Source organism: Lethenteron reissneri, chromosome 32 (genome assembly GCF_015708825.2).
Source record: "Lethenteron reissneri isolate LAM-NWPU_2019-01 chromosome 32, ASM1570882v1, whole genome shotgun sequence".
In the NCBI taxonomy this organism is placed as follows: domain Eukaryota; kingdom Metazoa; phylum Chordata; class Hyperoartia; order Petromyzontiformes; family Petromyzontidae; genus Lethenteron; species Lethenteron reissneri.
The window spans coordinates 10,313,217-10,339,858 of record NC_083810.1 but is presented as its reverse complement, the minus strand read 5'-3'; the positions used below and the strand labels follow the sequence as shown (position 1 = coordinate 10,339,858).

The following is a 26,642-nucleotide window of genomic DNA, read 5'->3' as shown; positions in this document are numbered from 1 at the left end:
GTTGGCGCCACCGTCACCGCCGCCACCACCATCACCCCAACCGAGAATTAACACAAACGTCAGTCAACGGAGGTAGGGAGAATTATTTGGAACTGAGTGGCAATCCATACTTAAAATCATGTTTATAGACTCAGCGGGCTCATACTGTGTCATAAGTACGTACGTGTGTTGAGATGGTGAATATCTGTGAGTGATTGGTTTTCTCATCATGGGTGCCTATTAGTCCATGAGCTCCATACCAAATATTTCACTTCTCAGGTACGACCTGAGGTGGCATCCATTTCGCGGTTCCAATTTGTCTAAATATGTATGTTGAACTTCCTTCGGACCGCACGTAGTCAACCGTGCTAATCAAAGGTACGGGGGAAGGACAACGAACTAAACACAAGAAGGCAGTTCTCAAGAAGTAAGTTTTCAATATAGATGATTTAAAAACGCATAGCTCCAGTGGCTTCCTATTACCGGAATGAAGAGCGTTCCAGACTGGTGTCAGAGGCACTGAGCCAACACTCCTGAGATCCTGGGTTTGAATCCGGGGTTCAGCCACCTGCCCACGGTGAGACCACGTGGTATGGTCGTGTGGCGACGATCGTGTGGTGTGTCCGTGCGGCGTGGCCGATGCGGTGACGCCGTGTGCTGGTGTCACGTGGTGTGGCGTTCTCACCCAGGTGCCGCTGCATGTGCGTGCGCTGCGGGATGCGGCCTGACGAGCAGGTAGTTGGTCTGGAAGTCCGGGCTGTTGCACCACTGCAGCACCAAGTCCAGAACCTTTTCCCGGTAGTGCAGAGGACGCTCTGCCGAGCGGTGACCGCACGCACGCAAACACAAGATTTTTAGATCGGGCCTGACATAAAAAAACACCAAATCAACAATCTGTTTAATGTATTTTCTCTGGCAATATCACTAAAATAACAATTTTTGGAGTCTCGATGAGGGGTTTATGTATGTACGTATGTTGAACTTCTTTCGCACCGTACGTAGCCAACCGTGCCAACTGAAGGTGCGGGAGAAAGACAACAAACTAAACACGAAAAAGCAGTTCTAATAAAAATTAGTTTTCACTCTAGATTTAAAAGTGCATAACTCCAGTGGCTTCCTAATATCGGGAGGAGGAGTGTTCCAGACGGGCGCAGAAGCGCGTCTGAAACCGCGCGATGCGGCGACTGTCTTTGTTCGATGGGATCCCTCCTTGGATCCACCACTATATGAGTATTCGCGGGATGCTGTGTGGCGGTGCTGCGATGGTCACCCGACGGTGCGTGCGTGCGAGCGAGCGGTACCCAGCTCTCCGTTGCTGACCACCTCGAACACATCCCAGGGCCCCTGCTCGGGGGAGATGCCCCGGCGTTCCAGGACCTCGCACGTCAGCTCCTCCGCCGTCATGAACGCCGACACCTGCACACAGGCGGCAATGGGTTCAGTGTTCGGCATGGCCCCTCTCGTAGAGCCGACTGGCAGATGTAGTGTGTAGCGATGAGTTTTGGATTTAAAAAAAAAAACTTTTTGGATTTTTAAGAACCATTTTCGGATCTTTTTCTTATTTTTTTTTATCACTTGCAAAGTACAGTGATTGAAATTGTCATCTCGCTAACAATCGTGGCATCGCCCAATGTCACGTGACGTCACTTTTTGAGGAGAAAGCAAAGGCAGTGATGCGATGAGAATAATACCACTTCCTGGGACCTCGTACCTTTGAATCAATTAGAAACAAAAAAATATTTCAGATGGTCCGAAATGTAGCATCTAGCCTTGATTCTCAGTTAATTGGATGAATCAACGATTTAGGAACACATCACTAACAGCGGGATATCTTCAATTACTTGGAAGACATTTCAGTAGATCTATTTAATGTGCTGCAGCACACGATCCACTAAACCACGGAGATGCAGTGCTCCACGTGACCCAAGTGGACTTTGGAATTTTTAATTTTTTTATTTTACAACATCCAAGTTTCGTCACCGCTATTCATATCGTCGGCCACCACATGTGTATCCATGAACCTTTTTGTACTGAGTAGCTTCTTAAAAATATTTTAACCGCCGTCGCTTTTTAATCCACGACGTAACTCCGGATCTTATTTTCCCATTTTATTTGACCTCGGTTAAAAACACAGATGCAGATCTCGCGTTGCTTATCGCTCCCCCCAGTTGCTTGGTATCTCACCTTCAAACCGAGGTTGCAGTCAGTGTCCTTCTTCTGGAAGTAAACCTCAATGATCATGTCACCTGCTGGAGCCTGCTGCAACACAAACATAGAAAAGAGAAATTAATCAAACCTCCATCTCCCCGAGGAACAGTACTGTCGAAAGCTAGCGATCCCGCGTCTCAGGTTTCTGTTGATAATGACCTTAACAGAACATTTCATGTAGCTAATAATACTAGATTTGAAGTTTTCGTGACTGCAAGGATCCATACTCTTTGGTTCTTTCGGTAAAGTCACGTAGGTGAAAATAAAAGAAAATAAATTAAATCACGACAACACAATCGTTGAAGTGTGTTTTGTCGCTGTGGTTGTCCCCACCTGATGACGGACGCTTGTGTTGCGCCCGAAACGTCGTGATTTTTATTTTATTCTATCTTCACCTACGCGACTTTACCGAAAAAACCAAAGAGTATAGTTAATAATAATTTACAGCCCTTTGCCAGTCTACTGCTGTACGAAGGCCTTCTCAAGCCGTGTCAGACGTGAACATTTTTGACGATACTTCGCTACGCAAGGCCAGCTGGCGAAGGGGAGTACCCTGGAACCGGTTGAGATACAGTTCACCGCTGACGCTAGTTACCACTCTAAAATCAGACTCGGGCCACCGGGTACATAGCGCAGTGCGTGAAACCTCTGCCGCCATCGCTGCGGCGACTAAACATTAGCCCCGAGCAACAAACTTACACGTGAAAACACACGAACAATCTGGGCAAAACGTTACCGTGACCGCAACCAAATTCGTGGGATAGCGTTTCAGGGTCGAGGGTCGACGATCACGTTTTACGGCGGTGACGAGAAGTGTCGGGGGGCGGGTGGTGGGGAGAGTGACGCACCATTACTCCCGCGGGGTGTGAACATCCCAGTTTCAGTTTACCCCGCAGACAGCCGCGATATGTCTCGGACAGCGTCAGAACATCGCACGGCAGACGCGGCAACCTCTTACACCGACGGACATCGATAACAACCCACAGGGGCAAATGCGGTCAGCGTCCTCAAACCGCGTACAAGCAGGACACGCCACTGGCCCACTTCGATCGTTCTCCGGCAGCGTTTCAGATGTTCACCAGGCTACTCGCGAAGCTGTCCACTTCCTCACAAACCTCGATGTGAACATCTAAGCATTGCAAAACCACTTGTCCAGTGACACTGCATTGGCAGTGGTGCGCAAGCACACTTTCGTCCATGACATTGTGGCCTTGAAACGAAAAATACATATTATAGGCGAAATTTCTAGCAATGGCGCTTCTTCATGAGCTATTAAGAAACATTGCCTATCATATGTATTTCCTTTTTAGACAGTCTTCTAAGTATTTCTGGTCAACTACCCCACCGTACGATGGAAGCAGCGGATTCCTGTGGCCGCTTTCACCACTGCTTGGGCCTGGTTAAGTGCACAGGGGTGGGCTCGCACCTGCTTGAAGGCCGTGCCGCTGAATTTGTGGACAATGTAGTCTGTCTCCTTCTTCCTCTGCATCAGCTGTTCCTGCGACACCTGTTCAGTCGGAGATGGCAGCGGAGAACAACACGTTCATTCTCGTCGTCGTCATCAACTTCATCATCGGCATTTTCTTTACAATTAATGTTGTTTCGCAAAACGGGCTTCAGGAGGGAGACACTGTGCGAGTGGGGAATGTGATCGAGCGTGAAACTAAAAATGAAACTTTAAACTATTTTTTATTTTACCAGGTAAGGCCCACTGAGCTATATTGCTCTTTTCAGAAGCGACCTCGCCACAAATGATATGTGGAAATTCATAGCAGCCAAATACTCTAAACGCATGTTTTTAAAATGAGGGAAAAAACGGAGGACCCATCGAAAAATCCTAGTGAGGGAGTGAGTGAGGGAGAGGGTGGGTGAGCGCGCGGGTGGATGAGCGAGTGAGAGGGTGGGCGAGTGGGCGATTGAGAGGGTGGGCGAGCGAGGGGGCGTGGGAGGGAGCGGGCACCTCGAAGACGGCCGCGTAGTTCGTGATGAGCTCCTCGAGCAGTGCCGCCTCGCTCGAACTGTCACCGTCCGAGTGGAAGATGGACGGAGCGAACACGATGGCCAGGTTCTGTGCCGTCATGTGGTTGATGACGGAGTAGAGTTGCACGCTGTGGAGCCACGTGGCGTCAACGTCACACACACGTAACATCAGTTTTGAAAGCGCCGTGTACAGAAGGAGACTGAATTTCAGATGCTGCGTTAAAATCCAGATTGATACCAATTACGAGCATTTGAAATATCCCCGTCTAAATGCCAATGGTTAAATCAGCCGGAATGCACCCGCCGTATTTCGCCACTAAGCAGAGTTGAGTCTGGATAGCGCATCCACGGGTGACCACTGTGCACAGCTGGTTGTTACAGTAGGTGGCGACGTGGTGGTCAGAAGTGGGCATCATGGCAAAATTCATCTCATATTTTAACTTCTCAAATTACGGACCATTGCCGGAATCATCAGTCTATACATTTTCTGTAATAATTCAGTCTTAATGATAAATGCGATAATTTTATATTTATTCATTATTTTTGAAGAGTGTTCTGCTTGTCGGAGGTAACCAGTTTAAAAGGAGAAAACCCATGCACACAAGTGGACAAAGGTTCGCACAGATGGGTTCATGAACCCACATTGTGTCCTGCCGTCTCCTGGCCAAGTTGCAGCATAACAAGTCTTGGATTTTCACTCAGTTGTGTTTTGTCCACCAACCTTTGTGTCCCGGCGTCACCAGGGCTGTCTGATTATGGCAATGGCAATGCTGACGTTGACACCAAAATCAACGGGGGCATGTGACCACGTGGTTCTGGCAATCACTATGACTGCAACTGCGCAATCGCCCCAGTGACATTGCGCAATCACAATCTTAGTGCAATGGTGATGGCTGCGGTGGTGAATGGTGGTTTGGTAAATTTTGGTGGCACACCCTTTCGCACCGCCAAATATTTGCCCCCCAGCGTAACCGATGAAAATGACGACAACTACGATGACGACGGTGAAACGCACTGGCGGCGGCCCCACCCACCTATGCAGATGTTCAACGAGCGCAGTGAGGGTGGCACGGTTGACGCTCGGCAAGTCCTGCAGCAGTGAGCCGTACTTGGCGACTCTGGTCTGAAGGTCCGTATTCCCTGGGGGAGCGAAAAGACATTGTCAGGGTCGTCCCGAGCCAGCGCAAATAATTACGATGTGAGGTTCTTGGGGTAGATCGCGTGAATAAAAAATGTGTCGTTGAAACTGCCACCACCCGACACAGCCAATTAGTAAGGTTTGTCACGTAAACAGAACGTGCCAATCACGATGTGCACACAAACACCTTCAATTGTGGAAAATGAATAACGAGCCACGGGAGTGAGACTGTGGCCATGCAACCCAAACTGCGGACCGCATCGTAGTAAACCACTGCCATCTGTGCTCCGTCAATGCAGGAATAGCAAAACTCCACGAACTCTCTCCTGAAGCCCTTTCGTGGCTATCAGACCTCGACATTGGCGTTCGGCTGCTGAACGTATTGCCATACGCACGAGCAGGAGAACTCTTAAAGCTATGCTTAAACGGTTCGTGCGTTAATTATTACGGTGTTCTCTGTATTATTAGCCGCTACGGAAAGTAAGACGCACCACAAATTTGTGCCGAGAATCAATTACGTTCATAACGTTGAAACAACGTTTACACAACGTGGTTACAAAGGCACACACGCACACCTAGCGAAATATCAGACGCACCCACAACTTTTGCTTTCAATTACAGGGGAAGGGGGGGAGGGGCGGTGGAAATTGAGTCCTATAATACAAAGGCAACTCAAGTGCACCCAAGTTGTCCTGATCTATTCCCCAAGTTGAGGTAAGATGAAAGACAACTCCACGTGGTTGAAAAGTGGCGTTGCCCGCGTTATAATCGGAGTTGGTCGGTTTGCCACCCGGGTGAGGTGGGCCAGGGCAGGAGAACTTTCCCAGCAATACGTGCGGCCCAAAAAAGGTCGACGAGAACATATCGCTGACCGAATTAAATGTCAAATTAAATTGACAGTTTAATGTCCTCATTTCTGACAAACACATTTTTTTCTTTCTCGAGATGCTTGGTGATGCATCTCTGCTCAGCGCGACCCAACACTAATGTGAGCATCGTGTTCCAGGGAAGGGTCAATGCGACGTTAGTAGTTAACATGAGGGTTAGCGTGGTGTTAGGGGGTAGTGGTGGGGCTAGTCAGTGTTAGGGGATAGGGTAAGTGTTAGGGGGTAGTGTTAGTGCAGTGTTAGGGGGCAGTGTTAGTGCAGGGTTAGGGGGCAGTGTTAGTGCAGTGTTAGGGGGCAGTGTTAGTGCAGGGTTAGGGGGCAGTGTTAGTGCAGGGTTAGGGGGCAGTGTTAGTGCAGGGTTAGAAGGTAGTGTTAGTGCAGGGTTAGGGGGTAGTGTTAGTGCAGGGTTAGGGGGTAGTGTTAGTGCAGGGTTAGAAGGTAGTGTTAGTGCAGGGTTAGGGGGTAGTGTTAGTGCAGGGTTAGGGGGTAGTGTTAGTGCAGGGTTAGGGGGTCGTGTTAGTGCAGGGTTAGGGGGTAGTGTTAGTGCAGGGTTAGGGGGTAGTGTTAGTGCAGGGTTAGGGGGCAGTGTTAGTGCAGGGTTAGGGGGCAGTGTTAGTGCAGGGTTAGGGGGTAGTGTTAGTGCAGGGTTAGAAGGTAGTGTTAGTGCAGGGTTAGGGGGCAGTGTTAGTGCAGGGTTAGGGGGCAGTGTTAGTGCAGGGTTAGAAGGTAGTGTTAGTGCAGGGTTAGGGGGTAGTGTTAGTGCAGGGTTAGGGGGTAGTGTTAGTGCAGGGTTAGGGGGTCGTGTTAGTGCAGGGTTAGGGGGTAGTGTTAGTGCAGGGTTAGGGGGTAGTGTTAGTGCAGGGTTAGGGGGTAGTGTTAGTGCAGGGTTAGGGGGTAGTGTTAGTGCAGGGTTAGGGGGTAGTGTTAGTGCAGGGTTAGGGGCTAGGGTTAGTGCAGTGTTAGGGGGTAGTGTTAGTGCAGGGTTAGGGGGTAGTGTTAGTGCAGGGTTAGGGGGTAGTGTTAGTGCAGGGTTAGGGGGTAGTGTTAGTGCAGGGTTAGGGCGTAGGGTTAGTGCAGGGTTAGGGGGTAGGGTTAGTGCAGGGTTAGGGGGTAGTGTTAGTGCAGGGTTAGGGGGTAGTGTTAGTGCAGGGTTAGGGGCTAGGGTTAGTGCAGGGTTAGGGGGTAGTGTTAGTGAAGGGTTAGGGGGTAGTGTTAGCGCAGGGTTAGGGGCTAGGGTTAGTGCAGTGTTAGGGGGTAGTGTTAGTGCAGGGTTAGGGGGTAGTGTTAGCGCAGGGTTAGTAGCCCGACTTTTAAAGAGACGAAGCTGCTTGTGGAGCATCACGGCAAGGCGGGTACCGGCGGCGTCCACCCATCGCGAGCGCGCCGCGCACGGCACCACGGCGTCGTCGCTCTCGCGCAGGAAGCGCCTCAGCACCGTCGCGACGTCATCCAGCTGCGTCTCGCCGGCGCGCGGCTGGACGCTCCGCGCGTCCTCGCGGAACGCCGCCAGCAGCGCCGACACGCGAGAGCCCACGCCCGCCTTGCGGTACACGCCCTCCCACGCCAGGCCTAGAGCACGAGCGGACACGCGCGCATGGTCAGGTTTCGGGCGCTCAATGGAGACAAACATCCGCCGCCTGTGCAGCCTCGACAGAGTCTCTGGGGCAAGCGCTGTAAGCGAGCGGCGCCTACGAAGTGACGGCACGGCACACGGAGGGGGCGGGTGGACGGCACCGCGCCCGGCCGCCTTTGTGGCGATGTTGACCACGTCGGCGCTCGGGCGGCAGCGTCTCGCCCCGTTCACCGTGACGTGAAGCGGCACGGCTCGGCTTCCGCGGTGGAAAAACGAGCCGGCGGCCTCCCCCCGCCGAGCTGTGCCCGGTCCTGGCTCGGCGCTGGGCCTCCCCCGGGCGCTCACCGTGCTGCGTGATGAAGGCGATGCAGGTGTCGACCGTGACGGGGACGTCGGCGTCCGTGAGTTGCTGCGTGGAGAGCGCCCCCCCACGGCCCGCCGCCCCCCTCCGCACGGCCGCGTGCCACCCCGCGAAGTCGGCACGGCCGCCGCATTGCAGGTACAGCGTCCTGCACGCGCACGCGCGAGTAAGCGCGGTCACGCGTACGCACACAAGTGCACAAAGCAGGCGGGGGGTTATGGTACGTGCGACGAGGGTGGATGGCTGCCGCGGCGTAACGGTCAGCAGAGGCGGTGGGTGTCGCTCAATCTCCCGGTGCGGCAGTTGAAACCAACGGTGCAAGTTTCGTAAATTCCTCCGCCTCTGTCCACCCAGCGGTACAAAATGGGCGCAACCCATTGGCGAGGTCGGGTGTGGTGGGGTAAAGTGTGGGTAATCTCAACTCTTCCAAGAAGTGTAAACCAGCGTAGAAGAGCTCCGTCCAGCGGAGGCCCTTCCGCCAGCAGTGGCGTGAACCAGCAATTGCAGGGCTGCGCCTTTACCTCGGCATTGGAATGTTTAGCCAAATTCCAATTAATGGGTTGTGGGAGGAAACAGGGGGTGTATGGAGAAACCCCACGTGGAGCGGCCTTGACCCAGCAACGGGTCGATCGCGGCTGAGGATGACGATGGCGGTGGTGAGATACGAGCAGACGTGTTTGCTTCGCGATGCTTCATCGCTGACACCCCGTGTCGGTGTCAATACCAAACGTGTCAGAGCTACTGTTTATCTGTGGGCGGTGAAGCAGGCTAACATCAACAGCACAGCGCCCTACCGTCTTTTTTCCCGCAGAAGTAAAACCTCCTTTTGCCCGTTGCGTTCCGCGGGGTTGGCTAAGCCTGGTGGTGGCGGGAAGACAAAGGGGTTCAAAATGTACATTGTTAAACATACACACAAAGCACAAATGTTTTTTTATATATATAGTCAAGGGAGCAATACGGAGCAATATATAATAAATTTATAATTATTTATTTCACCGAGCCCCAACACCCTTTTGCAGAAAGGGTCCTAATTTTGAATATTTGGTTCAATTCCCATAATGAGTGTTTTGCTTGTGTATGAGATAACAATCAAATGTCCGCATAGATGGGTTCCCAGATCCACTTGTGGCAGTACCATCTCACACATCTACGTAACCCACCGACCCTTGCCTCCAATGCACACGATGGCTTTTGCACGATCACGCCCCAAGATGATGATATCCTTTATGAGGCATCTTGGATGGAGCCCTCGGGATGGAATTGGAGACGACATTACAAACGTAACTTCATTTCGATAAACCATTCTTACTAGTCAGATGTGTTTTTACACGCTCCGTGTTCAAGTTCAAGTTCATTTATTAGGTGTAGCCCTGTGAGCCATTCGGCTCTTGAATCGGGTGCAACCGCAACAAACAAAAAACAAAAACATGAACAAAAAAAATCTTAAAGTGAATATGTGACTAAGTGCAAACAGAAAATCCAAGAAAAGACAGCAAAATATTGCAGAAAAAAAATCGCCGTACACCAACGCTGTGTGCAAAACCACAACAAACAAACATGGCTAAACCAATACACTTTTCGAAATCACCAATCAATCGATGATGATGATGATGGTGATGATGATGATAGTGATGATGGTGGTGATGGCGATGGCGATAATGGCGGTGATGGCGACGGTGGTTGGTGATGAACCGTTTTGCGCGGTCGGGGCAGCGAGCGCTCACCCAGCTCCTGGAGCTTGTTCAGCTGCAGCGTCTCGATGGGCGATGGCCGCAGCGGCGCCAGCGCCGTCGTCTTTCCGTCGCTGAGCGTGGGCTCAGCGCGGAAGTGCAGGCAGGGGCCGGCGAGCGCCAGCCAGCCCTGACGAGCCTCGCGAGCGCAGCCATCCCGCAGGCTGGCGCGGCCCACGCGCTCCAAGCCCAGCGGCATGAGCCCGCCGGCGCCCAGCTCCGCCACCGAAACGAACGCCTGCTCGCGACACGCACGGCGACTCTCCGTATTGATGACGCTACATCGTGCGTGTGTGTGTGTATATTTACCAACTATGATTTTTATTTAATATTTTACCAGGTAAGGCCCGAGACTGGCCACAGGGCGAGGGAGGCACAAAGAGGGATGGTAGAGACTGGGGGCGTAGAGGATGGGATGGGACGGAGTAGTAAGATGTCAACTCATTGCACTTGAGAGCATGGTTTAATAACGGGCGACTGAAACCAAAGTTCAAATCCAGGATTGGTTAGCCTCTCCGACCCTGGCCACCTGGCCATCTCTGGGGGGTGGGCGGTCTGTCTGGTGGTGCCACGGGAGGCCCCGGGGGCCCCGGGAGGGACTTTACTTGACCGGGCCTGGGGCGACGAACCTGCATGACGGCCGTGCTCCACTCCTTGCTCATCTCCTCGCTGTCCGTGCCGAAGAGGTAGACCTTCTCGGAGTCGCCCTGCCGCGCGTACAGCTCCATCGTGTACGGGAACCTGCAGGGCAGACCGGCCGCGGGGCGCGCAAAGCTCAACACCACTCTGCGCACGCACGAGTTCCGCAACGTTTTCCAACCGTGCGTTTTGTCCTCGGAAGGATTTAACCGGTGGTAATCGCGTTACCGCTGGAGCCGCGTAGAGTCGAGATGACGTCACGCATAATGACGTCACGGGGAGGGGGGTGGTTGAGGCATGCGCATAGCGTATGACGTCAGCTCCTCGGTCGAGAAAGCTTATCCAGTTGGTGCCTGGTTTTCGATCGACCAATTTGGCCAGTTTCCAAACGAGTAATAGCAACAAAACCGAACACTCAAATTTATATAGAGTTGGATCACATTGACGAGGCGCACAACCTTAGCTGCAGGGCATCACCGGCTCTCTCAGTATTCTTTTTCAGGAGCCTCCTGCATCGGGACATTTTAAGGGCAATCGGCGAACGGGTCGACCTGAACGGAGGTGGCACCCGCCGTGCCCGGGTCGTCGCCGGCTCACCCGTGCCGCACGTCCGAGTCGGGGGAGGTGAGCGCGAGGCAGCTCAGGGTCTGAAGGTCGATCTTGCCGCTGGGCGCCACGCTGCGGTCGCTGTCGAAGTAGCTCAGGACCCCGGCCTCGAGAACGCAGCGCCGGCGGCTGAAGTCTGCGCGCCCGCCGACAACACGGCACAGGAAACGCGTCGCGACCGTCACAAAGAGCGCTTGAACGTCCACTGCGAAGCGGACGGCGCGCATTCCTTGTGCTAAGCAGGGCGGTCACCTGGGGGGTTCGAACCGCGAAACAGTCTCCAAATGAGCGGCGAAACGCCGGCTCGCGGCCACTGGCCCCCAGTTTCCTCACCGTCCCTGGCGCGCGGCTCCGTCACGGCCTTGCTGGAAGTCGACGCCTTGTGCAGGTATCCCGTGCAGAAGGGAGTCCCGGAGGTGTGCGCGATGGAGCGGTTGCCAACCACGGGCTCCGGCTTGTTCGTGTCTGCAGGACGGCAGGGGGCAGCGCGCAAACACTAAGTCAACAATGGCAGCAGCTCAGAGGAGGTGTGTGCCCAGCTAAGCGGGATTATAACACCCGTGACAAAACCATCAGCAGTATATATATATCGATTTACAGGTTCCCGGCCGGGCGTGGTGTTGGCCACCCACCTCCTAGTGTGGCGGGCCGACCTTCATAGGTGCTTGCTAACAGCACTTGCCCCAAAAGTCCATTAAGGCTATACGGGGGATCTTTGTCTTTGTCTGTGTGCGCGCGCACCCAGGTTACGGTTGTGCAGCAGCATCTGCAGCTGTAGCTTCTGGCCGGCCTGCTCGGCCAGGAGGAGCGGGTCGTCGTCCGGGCTGCACCCCGGAGCGCCGGTGACGTCGGCGCCGCAGAACACCAGCGCCATGCTCTCCAGCAAGTCCGAGGTCACCACCGCCGAGCACAGCGCCTGCGGGCCCGCCACGCGTCAAACCCACAGAGGTCCCGTCGCGGCGAGTTCAGAGGTCACCGGCCTTGATGCTCGCGCAGGCAACAGATCACTTGGATATCGGGCTACGTGGTGGGCAGCAGAGGGCAGTGATAATGATGATGATGATGATCATTATCACTGGTGAACAGCAGAGGGCAGTGATGATGATTTGAATGATCATCATCATCATCATCACCGCCCCTCTGCTGCCCACCTCTTTATCATTATATAATCATCATTGATTTATTTAAATGTCATTCTGATCAGCAATCTACTACCCTCTGCTCTTGGAAGTCTAAGGTCAATAACACCGTTAAATATTCTAGATTTGAAGCTTTCGTCACTGCAAGGATTCATACTCTTAGGTTTTTTCGGTAAAGTCACGTAGGTAAAAAGAAATAATAAAATAAAAATAATTGAAATAATAATAGAAATAAAATTATAAATCACGACGTTTCGGAGGCAACACAAGTCTCCGTCATCAGGTGGGACCGTCACTTGTTACAGTAAATCTGGCTGTGACGGTCCCACCTGATGACGGAGACTTGTGTTGCCTCCCAAACGTCGTGATTTATAATTTTATTTCTATTATTTTTATGTCATTATTTCTTTTTACCTACGTGACTTTACCGTTAAATATATCAAATATTTGTACGATGACGACGACGGAGCAGGTGATCGTCACGCAATCTCGGCAACGTTCCACTTGGCTCTGTGGAGCGAGCTCTGCTCACCCGGTTGAGCTCGGCCTGGTCTCCGAAGAATTCGTGGTAGCGCCGGTATTTCCCGCTGCGGTACTTGGCGACGACGAATTCCCGGCGCTCATTGGGCATCGAGGCGGGGTCGATCTCCTCGCTGGGAGGGACGTTTGCGGCCCAGAACTCGTTCACCCGCTCGTTCCCGATTTGGACAAAGAGCTGTGGCGGCGCACAGCGCAGCGGCGGGGACAGGGAGCAATGTTTTTATGCTTTTCAAACGAAGTCGACACAGTGTTGATGAGTTAGTAAGCCTGAATATTTGTTGGTGCACACGCGTGTGAGTCAGGTCCATCACGCACGCGAGCAGAGCGCGCACACTAAGCTCTTTGGAATAACAATTTACAGTCTGTTGCAAAACTGGCTCAGACTCGAGGATGGATTTGCTCTGTCTGTTCGTCTGTCTAGAAAATTCTTGGAGCAGTATATAGATAAATTCAATACCTAACCAAATTTAAAATATTTATTTACATGATGTTTTTTTTTGTGTGTGCGGTAAATTATAACCCTTCTAAAGTATACATATAATTGACATAATCGATCAAGTCAGTCACGATAGCTACCATGTATGAGATACAGAACAATACGGTGAAGATTATTACAAAATCAAGTGAGAAAACAACCACGCTTGCCTCGATCAAATCGTCCGTCCAGATCTTCTTGTCCATTTTGAGGCTCCGCACCTTGGAGATGTTAGGCCCCAAGGCTCGGTGCTGGCCTGCGGGAGGAGAGAGGGGCAGGTGCACTGTCAGGCAACTCCACTTCCAATACTGCTGCTCACCTTGAACAGCGGGTGGAGGGTTGGAATGAATACACAAGATGCTTATTTAACATTAAAGATCAATATATCCATACTCATTAATGAATATATAACAGGTAACGTTTCGGGCAATTGATCTTCTTCTTTGCACATCCTAACTAATGTATTTAGCCTTGCTCTAAAGAGGAGCAGAGGTAGATTAGTTCACACACTGCGCTACGAATCCGGCGACCCGGGTTCGATTCCATTTGATTCCTGACCAAGCAAAGCATCAGCGGTGAGTGATGTCCCAAACAGTATTGTGACCTCGCCCACCGCCCCTCCGATCAGGTGACAATAATCCTCCAGTTTAATCAGGTTGTTCTAGTTTTAATGTTACAATGATGGCGGCTCTTCCACCATCATTAGGCAGTCACCTGGACCTTTAGACTACATCATAATCGGAATCTTCATTTATACTGGAGGAATCCGATGAGCTATGAAGCTCTTTTTCACGGATGTCAAGTAGGGGCGGGTCAGAAAGTCCATTTAATCACAATGATCCATCGAACTGCCGGAGGAGCTGAATCACTCAACCCATGATACGTCACAAAACCAAACATCGCCCTCCACCGCTGCCCCCCGCCCCTCACGGCTGCATGATTCCTTGCGCGATCGCAACGCCTCTCCGCTGCCCGCGCGCGTGCTCACCCGCGCACAGCTTGCAGATGACGACGCACAGGTTGATGGAGGCCCACGCGGGCTTGGCGGCGCCGCAGTCAGCGCAGAGGCGGTTTGCCGGGAGGGCCCAGATGCGGTCGGCGATGTCGTGGGTCGACAGGGCCTCGGCGGTGCTCTCGCGCAGCGCCTCCATCCACTCCTCCTTGTCCGCCTCCACGTCCACCGTGAAGCTGCGTCGGTACCATCGCGTCACGTTTCTGTTAGTCGGTCTGCTCTTGCGAATGAGGTCAGGGGATTGTTAGCGTCTGCCGTGAATCAGGCGGCATGCGGTGTATAACGACTGTTACCAGGTTGGCCGCGAGATTTCGAACCGTAAACTTCTGCGAAGAGTGGCGAACACGTGACTGCAAGGCTATGTGACCGCACAAACCATATAAATAAATCTACTGACTCTGTGGAATTACAGATATCTATATATAAAACAGCTTCATATGCAATCATTTGTAAGCGAGCTAAGACCATCAACCCTCTACACCCGAGAACTCGGTTTAATCTCGGTGCTAAGCGTTTATGCAGAGGCTGATCGTTGTAAAAAAAAAAGATCCGTCGGGGTCATGTCCCGAATAGCCACAGCGTGTTGTGCTATAGGTGTCACTGTGGTGGCGAGATGTTATCTCCCTCGCCTGGTATACAAGAGGTCGTGCGTTCGATTCCGACCATGACGCCTGTATATGGGAGTTTTCGTGTTTCTCTCCCCGTGGCCGTGTGGATTATTCCCTCCACATTTAGAAACATGCGTTTAGAGTATTGGGCTCCTATAAATTTACACATGATAAGCCACTTCATTGGGCTATCATTTGTGGCCAGGTCGCTTCTGAAAAAGAGCTACGTAGCTCAGTGGGTCTTATCTGTTAAAATAATTTTTTTTTAGTTTAGTATTAAATCATCTGTAAGAAAGATATTGTTTCCCTCACCTCCGGTACAAACAGATGGACAACACCAACTATCTTCTTGGTTCTTTCGGTAAAGTCACGTAGAAGGGAAGTAATAAAATAATAAAAATTAAACATAATAAAATAAAATTCTCACGACGTTTCGGCCACAATGCAAGCAGCCGTCCTCAGGTGAAGACCAGGTCTGTCGGGGAGACAGCGTCTAAATGAAACACCACCACGCTTGGAGCGTATATTTAAGCTGGGTTGGAAGGGGGAGAGCGCCTTGACAAAATAATTTGCATATCAAGAGGAATTTAGCATATTTATTATGTTATATTTTAATTTATAATGTTTTATTTTTATTATTTTATTATTTCCCTTCTTCGTGACTTTACCGAAAGAACCAGGAAGATGAATCCCTGCAGTCACGAAAGCTTTAAATCGAAACACCAACTAATTTACGTCCGGTGGTGTACGCCTGTAATCCAGCACTGTGGAGCCAGCGAGGGTTGGCGGATCATCTCACAAATGTTGTGAATCTCCCTTCCTGTGAGCACCTAGGTGCTACGCCCTGGCTCTCCAGGAGAAGGCAGTACAGCAAGTGGACTAATCGCCATCTGCGTCCGCCCGTTCGGGGACAGAGTGTTTCCCGCTCGCACGCGTGAGTTTACTCCGGGTGCTCCGGTTTCCTCCCCACATGTGTAATAAACAACCACGGTTAATTGTACGTGCGTATGTACGTTGAACTTCTTTCGCACCATACGTAGCCAACCGTGCTGATCGGAGGTGCGGAATATTTTTAAAAAACTTCTTACGTAATTGGCTGAAAACATCTTAAAATATAAAACCCAACGCAGCAGCAGAACCCTCCTGAAAAAGAAGTACATTTGGTAGTGACACCATTCTTATCGCACGGCTATCCCAAAGGGATGCAGTCTGCGGGAGTGGCGATGTTGCTAAGTAGCCCTTCCCGATTACAACAAAACACGTCAGCACATTTGTCAAGAAAATTGTGGCCTGAAATGGAAAAGTAGATAAGAGGAGACGTTTCAGCAGTTGCTCTTCCTCACAGCATATACAGAAGCCAGAGAAGTTGGATTGCTAGCCACTTGGGTCATTTGCGACAACAGCAATTTTCTAATGAGGGCCGCGATGCTTGCGCATGCAGCCTAATCTTTTGCGAATAAACGGCAAGGAACCTTTAACGGCCAATGTGAACGTGAAACAGTAGACAGGCGCGCACACCGCAGTATTGACAAGGGCGGCTGCTGGACCCAAAACACAAACGTACGTATGTACGCCGAACTTCTTTCGCGCCGTACACAATCCAACCGCAAACAAGCGGCGAACCGCGCTAACCGCGACTCACATGAAGGTCTTGTAGGGCGTGGTGAGCTCGAAGGAGCGCCGGTCGACGTCTTTGACCGTCGCCACGTTCATGTCGATCGCCGTGATGCCCACCCCCGTGTGGAAGTCCTGTTGCGAGGGAAAAGCGGGCAGCGTATGCCCGCGATCTTTTAGCCGTGCGCGGCAAGGAGGATTGGCCCAGACTTCCCCCGCCATGCCGGTGTAAGACAGGATTTTGACGGCCGTAGAATTCTGAATCCAGGGGCTTAGAATACGATGTATTATTTTAAACCTGTGCTACTTTAACCGCTCGGCCTAATTCTGACCACGGAGGTAGAGAACCCTAACCCTCATTTTGACCCCAAGGGTAGGTGGGCGGAAAGCATATTTTTGCAACAGAATTTGTACCTTGGGGTTAAAATAACAAGTAACATTTTGGCCCCAGGGTCTAAAATAATATCTCACACCGGTCGTGGGGGATATTTGAGCATATTTGTAGAAGGTGGGTGGCTTAAACGTGAAAGCATCTAACAGTGCAACAATGAAATCTGGTGCAGTGCCCTCTGCTGGCTCTCATGTAGCCCCGCAGCAGCCTATAGCACCCTGTTTCATGCAAGGCGGCCGGTCATCCAAACGCTGCACTAACCCTAATCCTGCGTAGCTATCAAGATCTGACGGCAGCGGGAAACATTGCAGGTCATTTGGTCATGTGCCGGTCTTGTTCAAATTGAGCTCTCCGTGTCCTGTCGTGATATCACTGGGACCTCTCACAAAGTGGCGGCGCATCAACCCGTGTATCAGAGGAAGGCCCGCCGAAGGCGATGTCACAGAACTACATCTGGCCATCCCTTCAAGCGGTCTCCAAAATACATCACGTCCTTGGTTATCCACGGATGAAAGTCACCTTGCAGTGGTATCCTAAAAGTTCTAAATCCATCCTATTGTCTGAATTTTTTGGCGCGCAAATGCGGGTACTGTTGAAGAGACAGCAAATTCACTCCATAGTCCCTGTCGATTTGCTGATCACTGTGCAGATATCAGGAATTATTTGTTGCGGATAACAGGATCTGGCTAGCGGCGACCCCCCCCTTCATATCGACGCTAAAACAAGAGAAGTTACACTCAAATTATTATTGACGTAAAAAATATTTCCACGACAAACACGGCCCGTTTCCGCTGTCGCCCAAGTGACCGCATCGTTGTTTTCGTCGCAGCGTGTCATTGTTTTGTCATTCCCGAGTTTATTTTTTTGCGCGACTTCCCCCCCTCCCCAGCGCCACCGGTGGGGACAGCTGCGCCGATCCTCTAGGGGGGGCGGGGGGGGACGGACTCGCCTGCCGGTTCTTGTAGAGCCACGTCCTCTCTCCGGCCACGGCCACAAAGAGGGCCTGGCGGCAGCCCTTGAGCTCCAGGAAGCCGGAGCGCTCGCACGGTGGCGGCCGGTAGGGCGACGTCGCCACGGGGGACGCGGCGGAGACGGAGGGCGGCGCGGGCGACGCCGCCCCCAGTTCTCGGCGCTCCCGGGCCGCCCTCTGCAGCACCGACACCCACTCGCACTTCTCAGCTGTGACGCGCACGCAGGCAAGCACGCACCAACGCACGCACCAACGCACACACGGATGGACGCACCAACACACGGGCACACACACACACAGAGCAGACAGGCCACGCACACACACGCACACCAACGCACGAGCAGGAGCAACATATTAAACCCCAATATTTATATTGACAAAGGTCACCATTTGTGACCACTTCATCACAGGCAAAATCGTAAGGAGTCATCCGGTGGTCATGATCACGGTGCATGCATCAAATAACATGTCTAATATTTAGCTTCTTTTCAGTTCATATTCGTTGTATGCAATTACCTCATGGAAACCTGCAACCATTTTTTAGATAAGAGAAGGCAGCACAGCATCAGATTCTTTCATCTATTTGTACGAAACTGAGGATTTTTTTCCCCTCGACTGTATGGATTTCCGCCTTGCACCTTGATTTCCTTACACATTACCGAACATCATAGGATAGGACCCTCCCGGATAAAGACAGGGCATCACAATTATATTCTGCTCGGGATTCATTTCATACGTGGTCTTTCACAACCAATGTTATGATTCATAGTTACCTCTGGGTTAGATCAGGTACAATGCAAATGTTCAGCCACACCCTCCACCACCCGACAGGGGCAATCAAATCAAAGTTTTGTCACGTGGTCAAAGTTGTCTCGTGGACAAAGTTTTCACGTGGACAAAATACGTCAATAGATTCCTTTTTTTATATCAAAACCCCTGGAATGGTAAAAAGCAACAAAAAAATTGACAAACAAATATAGTATTCTGGCGAAGTGCCCGATGATGTTGGATGCAATTACCAAATTGCAAATGTTGTGGTTTCATGCTTCAACACACCGGTGGGCTAAAGCAGTGAACTATTTGTCTTTTGTCAACGTGACACTTTTTACTGATTGGCCGTGTCGGGTGGTGGAGGGTTACGACACATTTATAAATAACGCGATCTAAACCCAAAACGTTGATTATGAATAAAATTGCTTGCTTTTCAACATTCTGGTTTGCTGAGAAAAAAAACAAACGACGATTAACGACAGTTTAACGTGAGATGCCGTGCCTCCGCTGGTCTCAAGAACACGCGTTTTGAGCATTTGGCGGCTAGAAAATTCCACGTGATAAGCCACTTCGGTGAACTATCATTTATGGCCAGGGCCCCTTCTGAAAAAGAGCAATGCAGCTCAGTGTGCCTTACCTGGTAAAATAACAATAGTTTAATCGTTTAGTTTAATAGGTGCGCGTAGCTGTGTTGCCCGATGTGCTGTACATCACGGCAAGGAGTACGCTCTTTAGTAAGGCTGTGCACCGCTTGCCTGCCTGTCTGCCTGCCCAGTTTCACATCGTGCACACAGGCTCCAAAGTGCGAGAGGCGATGTCAGGTCAGCCGCGGCGCCGTGCCAACGCTGCCGCCAACGACCCCGAGGACCCTAAACGGCCGAACCCGGACCTCCGATCGGGCACTTGCCTTCCGTGTCGGCCCGGAAGGTGAACGTCCGGTGAGGCGTGCGCACTTCGAACTTGGCGTCGGACGACGTGGAGTCCACCCGGAGGATGGCGGAAATGTGGATCACGCCCTTGGAGTAAACTTCCTGGGGCATGCAGCCAAGCACGGGCCGCGAGAGCGCGCAGTTTGCATGTTGTATTTTGAATTTGTTTCGCACCGTACGTAGCCAACCGTGCTCATTGGAGGTGCATTGCAAGAATTAAGGCGTGGAAAGATTCCTCTCCTACTGGGGGGTGCGGTAAATTGCCGCCATTCAGGGTTGTCATTCGATTCGACAATGATTTTTTTTTTAAAACATCGCCGTGAACGGTCAGCGCCTCTAGTGGCCACAGAAGTGATGATGAGGAGACCAGGATTGCAAGAGTGAGCTGGGGAAATAGTCTACAGTGGGGGGAGGCGGGGCAATGATTGTTATGAATAATCCTAATTGAGTAACATGCAAATAATTTACAAATGTGGAAAATTTAGACCCTGACGCCACCACACAACGGTCTGCTCTTGCGAATGAGGTCAGGCGATTGTTAGCGTCTGCCGTGAATCAGGCGGCGTGCGGTGTATAACGACTGTTACCAGTTTCAATTTAAAGCTTTCGTGACTGCAGGGATTCATCTTCTTGGTTCTTTCGGTAAAGTCACGTAGAATAGAAATAATAAAATAATAAAAATAAAACATAATAAAAAAATTCTCAAGACGTTTCGGCCAAAAAGCAAGCAGCCGTCCTCAGGTGGAGAACAGGTCTGTCAAGGAGACAGAGGACGGCTGCTTGCGTTGTGGCCGAAACGTCGTGAGAATTTTTTTATTATGTTTTATTTTTATTATTTTATTGTTTCCATTCTACGTGACTTTACCGAAAGAACCAAGAAGACTGTCACCAGGTTGGCCGCGAGATTTAGAACCGTAAACTTCCGCGACGAGTGGCGAACGCGTGACAGCGAGGCTATGTGACCGCACAAACCATATAAATAAATCTACTGACTCTGTGGAATTACAAATATATCTATATATAAAACAGCTTCATATGCAATCATTTGTAAGCGAGCTGAGATCATCAACCCTCTACACCCGAGAATTCGATTTAACCGCGGGGCAAAAGGCACCCAGAATCGAACCCACGGCGTCGGTAGTATCAGCTCAGTGTCTCCCGACTCCTGAGACACCAAGCCACCTCTAAGTTCCGCACACACTAAGGAATATGCACAAGGGATGAGGAAGTAAAGCGAGTTTGATGAACTTGCACCTGCCTGCACGGAATCACATTTGTCAACTCCGAGTCACCTCTTCATTAAACGGGTGGAGGGAATCCAGCAAGTAATTTGCTCTTGCCCGTATCTGCGTGTTCTGGGTTTGAAGCTAGTCAGTGAAAAAAATTAAGCATTTAAACATCGGCCACTTCCAATGCACCGTCTAAAAATCTTTAGAATGCAGCGGCGATGTTGCAGCGTCTCACCTTCTCGTTGTTGTAGTACGTCAGGTAATCGCCCTCGAACTTGACCCAGCGCCGCTGGAATCGGTATCCACTGTGAAATTACAGCGAGGGAGGAATTGCTGAGCAGTGTGAAGTCACCGGCTGATGACAACAGCTTTAGTTTATTTTGTTTCACCAGGTTAGAACTCCTAAGAGGTCGGGAAAGTCTCAATCTGCGAGAGGTGACCTCGAGAGGTGACCTTGAGAGGTGACCTCGGTCACCAAAACGACGACCTCGAGTAAAACCAAATAACAGACCGCGAGAAAAAATTCAAAGCGAAATCAGAGCACACTGACCGCATTGCGGGAGATGTGAAAACAATTTACCTCACGAATATTTACCGATATTCAACAAGATGGCGAGTCTTGTTCAATGTTGATATTAATTTCAAAACATTCACAGTAACATGTTGCGAGAGAAAGCATTGTGCAGATTTAAGGTAATCATTGCACAATAAGGTAACCAGGCCAGGGTATATATATAAACAAAGACAAAGATCCCCCGTGTAGCTTTAACAGACTGTTGGGGCAAGTGCTGTTAGCGAGCGCCTATGAAGGCTGGCACGGCACACGAGGGGGTTGGTGGCCAGCACCACGCCCGGCCGCCTTTGTCTCCCCAGTGGCGATGTTTACACATCGCATCAGGTACTCATTTGAGGCTGAGTCGTACTAGGGAAGACCCAGGACCGGTTCAAATAATCGTCACCGGTGTTGGCCATGATCGGGAATCGAACTCGGGCTGCCGAGTTCTTAGCGCAGTGCGCTCACCGCTGCACCGCTGCTCCTCTACAACAACAACGACGACAACGAAAACAAGGTAGGTAAAAATAAAAATAAATTATAAAAAAATTAATAGAAATAAAATAATAAATCACGACGTTTCAGAGGCAACACAAGTCTCCGTCATCAGGTGGGACCGTCACAGCTAAATTTACTGATACAGTAAATTCACCTGATGACGGAGACTTGTGTTGCCTCCGAAACGTCGTGATTTATTATTTTATTTCTACTATTATTTTTATTATTTATTTTTATTTTTACCTACGTGACTTTACCGAAAAAAACCTACGAGTATGAATCCTTGCAGTCACGAAAGCTTCAAATCTAGAACCACAACACAAACACGTTGTTGAGCGGCACTCACGATCCGGGCGGCTGCTTGTCGAGCCAGCTGGCCTTGGAGAGCGGCACGGGGCCGGCAAGGTCCGGCGCCGAGAAATGGAACCAGCCGGCGCTGCCGCTATTCGGCACGCGGAAGCACGGGGACGACCCGGCCGTGCCGTTTCCCTGCGAGCAGCCAAACAAAAAACCAACAAACAAAAACCGTTGGGGTGACGCGGACCGAGGTCACCGAGGCACAAATATAACGGGACACATAACGGGCGGGAGAACATCTGAGGATGCCAGAAGAGGGGAGAACTGAATGTGAAGGAGTTGCCTTGAGCGCAGCGTTATTATTACGCAACTGACCCAAGGTCAGGACTTTTAATGTGCAGGAAAGACTTGCAGATTTCCCTGGACAGCTTCGTCCGAGCGGAATAAGCAAAGAATGAGGGAGAGGAATTAACCGGTCCCCATTGACGAGCACGCGTACGGGCTGACATCGGCTCCATGTACAGTGTTCCCTTCTTGTTCGCGAACTTGCTGTCCGCCATTTTTGGCTATCCGCGAATCGCATCTGGAACTCGACACGACTGCATTGAGAGAGAGAAAAAGGAAGTGATGAGATGAAGTGTTGACGTGCTTATGTGCGTTGAACTTCTTTTGCAGTACCCCGGGATACCATAGTACCCGGGCTCTCACATAATGTCCGTGATGCAGTAATTTTTAGTTTGTCGATGGTCGGCGATGTGGCCATCGACTCATCTCGACGAGCTGTACACGATGCACCACTACAGTGCGTACGAGCGTTCAGGGTTTCGGCGCAATCGTCCTCGCTGTGTTTTGACATCGCGGATTGGCACTGATTTCGGATTGATTGGTACCCCAGTCGCGGAGTTAAGTACACCCCTGGAAAAAATAGTGTCCCAGAAATAAAATATTTAATTGCCTCGGCCATTTTGTATTATATGGTACCCCGGGGTACTGGCTCAAGGATAATCTAGCCAACCGTGCTAATTGGAGGTGCGGGGGAAGGAAAACAAACTAAAAAGTAGCTACGTGATATCTACTTCCATGGGCCGTTCTCTAACACAGGGCAGTGCACCGAAGCTCTACGAGAGCTCGCAATGGACACTTCATCTCATGACACAACACCGAAGGTACCACTGGAATACAAGTACAATACGAAATAACATATTCGCGAAAATCACCGCAACCAAATGTTTAATACTTCAAAAGGAAATTCGGAACACTGCCTGCTCACTCACTCCCTGGTAGGCCCGGGCACAGGCCAAGTGCTTGCTCACTCGACCGTGAAGCACTCACTCACTTAGCGCGCGTCTCTCTCTGCCCCCGGTGGCGACAGATTTCTTGGGCGTTTGGGCTCAACAGACCGCATAAACGAGGCTCTTGCGCCAGTGCGCCATATACCCTTTCACGCGACGGTAGTTACACAGGAAACTCTCGCTGAGTCACCAAGTCCTGATTCCGTGGGTGAGCAGTCCTGATCGGGATGTTTGGCCAATTTGCTTCAAAGCTATGTACGCGTGGGAGGAATTTTGTTTTACTTCCAGACGCAACCCACACACAAGAGAGACGAACACCGATGGCACACGCAAGGGCGGCAGCCTACTCGGTGAGCTGCCTCTGCATAGGTGCAATCTGGAAGGGGCACCGTGAGCTTGCGCATCGTGGAGGCACCATCACCGTGTGATTAACCAGTGCCGGCCAAAAAACCCGGTTTAGACGCAACCCATGTTAAAAGCTCCTTCTGGTCACAAATGGGCGATTGAGCGGAATTACACAAATTAACGCGGGCGGGTTAGATGCGGAGATGGAGCGAGTGGTTTCATGCGCCATGCCATCCCGCCGTGCAAGAACGTTCAGAAACGATAAAAATCCCCGCAGCCTGCTTCATAGGCAACGCGACAACATTTAGGCAGCTTCACGGTCGAAATTTAGAAATCCTCTGAATACACACCAGGCGTCATGTGGATCTCATGATCTATAGTTCTCGAAAACACGGCCTATTGATGAAACACGTCGATGGCTTGACAAGCGTGCAAGCGGGTTGCAGCCAACACCATCATCCCAGTGTGGATGGAGTCGGGTTCGTCTCTGACGACGTGCGACACCACCGCAGTATTTCCGGAGCATTGCTCCCTCATCAAGAAAGGTGGACAAATTATTTGTGTGTGACGTCGTCCTAACTTGTTAATATGCTATCCACACGTATAAAACAAACTGAGTGAATTTAATCATGATTACCCACACCCAAATCTTCAAAGCTACAGAGTGTGCAGGACGTGCAACTGCATCTGGCCCCATGGGCCGGGCGGGGCGGGGGGCGGGGGGGGTCAGGCGCCGTGGGAAATTGGACAGGAGGCCCGATTTCATTCCGAGCTACTAGGCCCATGGCAACGACGCGATGGTACCGGCCACAAACTCGCATTGACGTCGCGCTCCCCGTTTGCGTGCTCACCTGAACGCCCGTCTCCCCGTCGGAGGCGCCGCCCCGGTGTCGCGGTGAGCCGGGGAGGTGGTCGTCGGACAGGGAGAGGAGCGACTGAGTGTCGCTACGTATGGACAGGTGCGACGGGGAGCGGTCAGGCAGGCCCAGCCACGTCCTGTTCCACAGAGGAGTTACAGTTCACCGTGGCCATTATCACTCTGATCGTCGTCGTCATTCCCATCACGATAATTGAATCATTGTGACCATGGTCATTGCAATCATCTTCATTGCCACCAATGTCTGTGGCACTACCATAATCATCACGGTCACTCTCGTCAAATACAATCAACGTCGGCCTAAAACCTTTTCATTGTTCATCATTGTCATGAAGGACCTTGGCATGTGATGATCACCCACACCCCCTACAAAGCGAGTTGATAAATATCACGAAGCAGGATCAAGATTCTGTCATCGTCCCCCCATCATCCATGTCAGCATGAACATCATCATCGTTAATTACATTTATGCTCACTTTGTATGCAATGATTCATCCCCCCAAAATGGAGTTCATCAATCACGTGTACAGGCACACGCTATTACATTACAGTACAGAGCAATGCGTCATCACAAATCTGCTCATGACGTAACCGGCAAGCACATGCTTAGTTGCATTATGCTGCCTGCCACAAAAACACAAAAGAGGAACCCTCATGCGCGGGGAGTTTTGACAGCTGCGCGGCTCGGCATTGGTCTCTGGAGGAGCCGGATGGAGGCCAGCTTGTGTGGACTTGGCAGAGGGAAATCGATGGAGGTTGCGTGCGTTCGCCCTCCTTACTTGCTGTCGTCGTCGGCATCCTGAACCTCGTCGTCGCTGAACAAGCTGTCGCCCTGCCGCTCCTTCCTCCGCCTGTTCCCCGGTCGCATCATTGCCTTTTCCTGGGCCAGAGGTTACACGAGTAGCGCATTGACCGACGCATTCGGCAACACATTTTTTTTAACTTAATTCGTATAAAATCACAGCTCTCTGAGCGACATTTGTATTACACACTGGGCTCTTGGTGGGCACAAAATATGGTAACGCAGCCCCAATCTTTCACAATGAAGAATCCTATTATATGCACGTGGATTTTTTTGCAATCATCTGTAACTTTTGGTGGATAATCTAGTCGCCCTGAGGTGGAAGCAATTACATCTTATTGAAGGGATTCGGCTCATGCGGTGTTCAGCAAAGGTCTCTTTATTGATGACCCACAGGCAACGCACACGGTCATACAGCAGGTAACACACGCGTCAGCAACTCCACACTCAGAACTCCCCTCTGCTCTCCCTACCTCTGCTTTAATTGCCTCAGCGGCATTTAATCTACTCTGAACCAAGACCTAAACGCCAGAAAAGGAGGCTGAAGCCAAATCCCCACAAAACAACAGCCACTGCGTTTCATCTTAACGACAGGAGCGCCAAGCACTCTCTAAAAGTGACCTTCTGCGGCAACACCGTGCGACACTGCCCCACGCCAACCAATCTCGGAGTGAAGCTGGACCGTACGCTAACGTTCCACGACCACCTGAAAAAAAGGTAGCCGCCAAGACCAAAACAAGGGGTCAACCTGGTCCAGAAACTGTCAAACACAAACTGGGGAGCATCAGCACGCTGAGTGCTACGGACATCGACGGTGGCCCTCGTGTATTCTGTAGCCGAGTACTGTGCCAATCCGCTGCTGGATGAAGGCCTCCCCCATGCTGTGTCGGTCAAGAGAGGTGTCTTGGTTTTGGGGAGCCCCGAATGACCGGTTCAAATATCACCCCATCGCTTGATGTTAGATACGGTCCGGTGAATTAAACTCACGTTTGCCAGGGTTCACGGCACAAGCAAACGGAGGACAATATACATCGTGGACTATACTGTTTAACATGTAGGAAGCTTTCGCAACCGATATTATCCATAATAGAGGTTTTTGGGTTAGGTCGCATAAATATAAATGTGTCATTAAAGCCGCCAACACCCGACACAGCCAATTAGATAAGGTTTGTCACGTAAACAGAACGTGGCAAATTCGT

The 26,642-nt window shown here is 51.0% G+C and overlaps 1 protein-coding gene across 1 annotated transcript in view; it reads right to left on the bottom strand.

Moving 5' to 3' along the window:
- LOC133350010 (arf-GAP with Rho-GAP domain, ANK repeat and PH domain-containing protein 1-like) overlaps positions 1 to 26,642 on the bottom strand; it is a 99,675-nt gene that overhangs the window by 5,466 nt on the left and 67,567 nt on the right. The window contains 25 exon segments of the mRNA XM_061563959.1: positions 665 to 689; positions 691 to 794; positions 1,281 to 1,395; positions 2,164 to 2,238; positions 3,614 to 3,694; positions 4,148 to 4,295; positions 5,202 to 5,307; positions 7,501 to 7,761; positions 8,111 to 8,274; positions 8,921 to 8,984; positions 9,851 to 10,094; positions 10,486 to 10,597; positions 11,093 to 11,237; positions 11,435 to 11,566; positions 11,843 to 12,017; positions 12,773 to 12,955; positions 13,426 to 13,511; positions 14,244 to 14,443; positions 16,518 to 16,624; positions 17,830 to 18,059; positions 19,529 to 19,652; positions 21,015 to 21,084; positions 22,177 to 22,319; positions 24,616 to 24,760; positions 25,421 to 25,521. Of these exon segments, the coding sequence (XP_061419943.1) occupies positions 665 to 689; positions 691 to 794; positions 1,281 to 1,395; positions 2,164 to 2,238; positions 3,614 to 3,694; positions 4,148 to 4,295; positions 5,202 to 5,307; positions 7,501 to 7,761; positions 8,111 to 8,274; positions 8,921 to 8,984; positions 9,851 to 10,094; positions 10,486 to 10,597; positions 11,093 to 11,237; positions 11,435 to 11,566; positions 11,843 to 12,017; positions 12,773 to 12,955; positions 13,426 to 13,511; positions 14,244 to 14,443; positions 16,518 to 16,624; positions 17,830 to 18,059; positions 19,529 to 19,652; positions 21,015 to 21,084; positions 22,177 to 22,319; positions 24,616 to 24,760; positions 25,421 to 25,521 (3,340 nt within the window).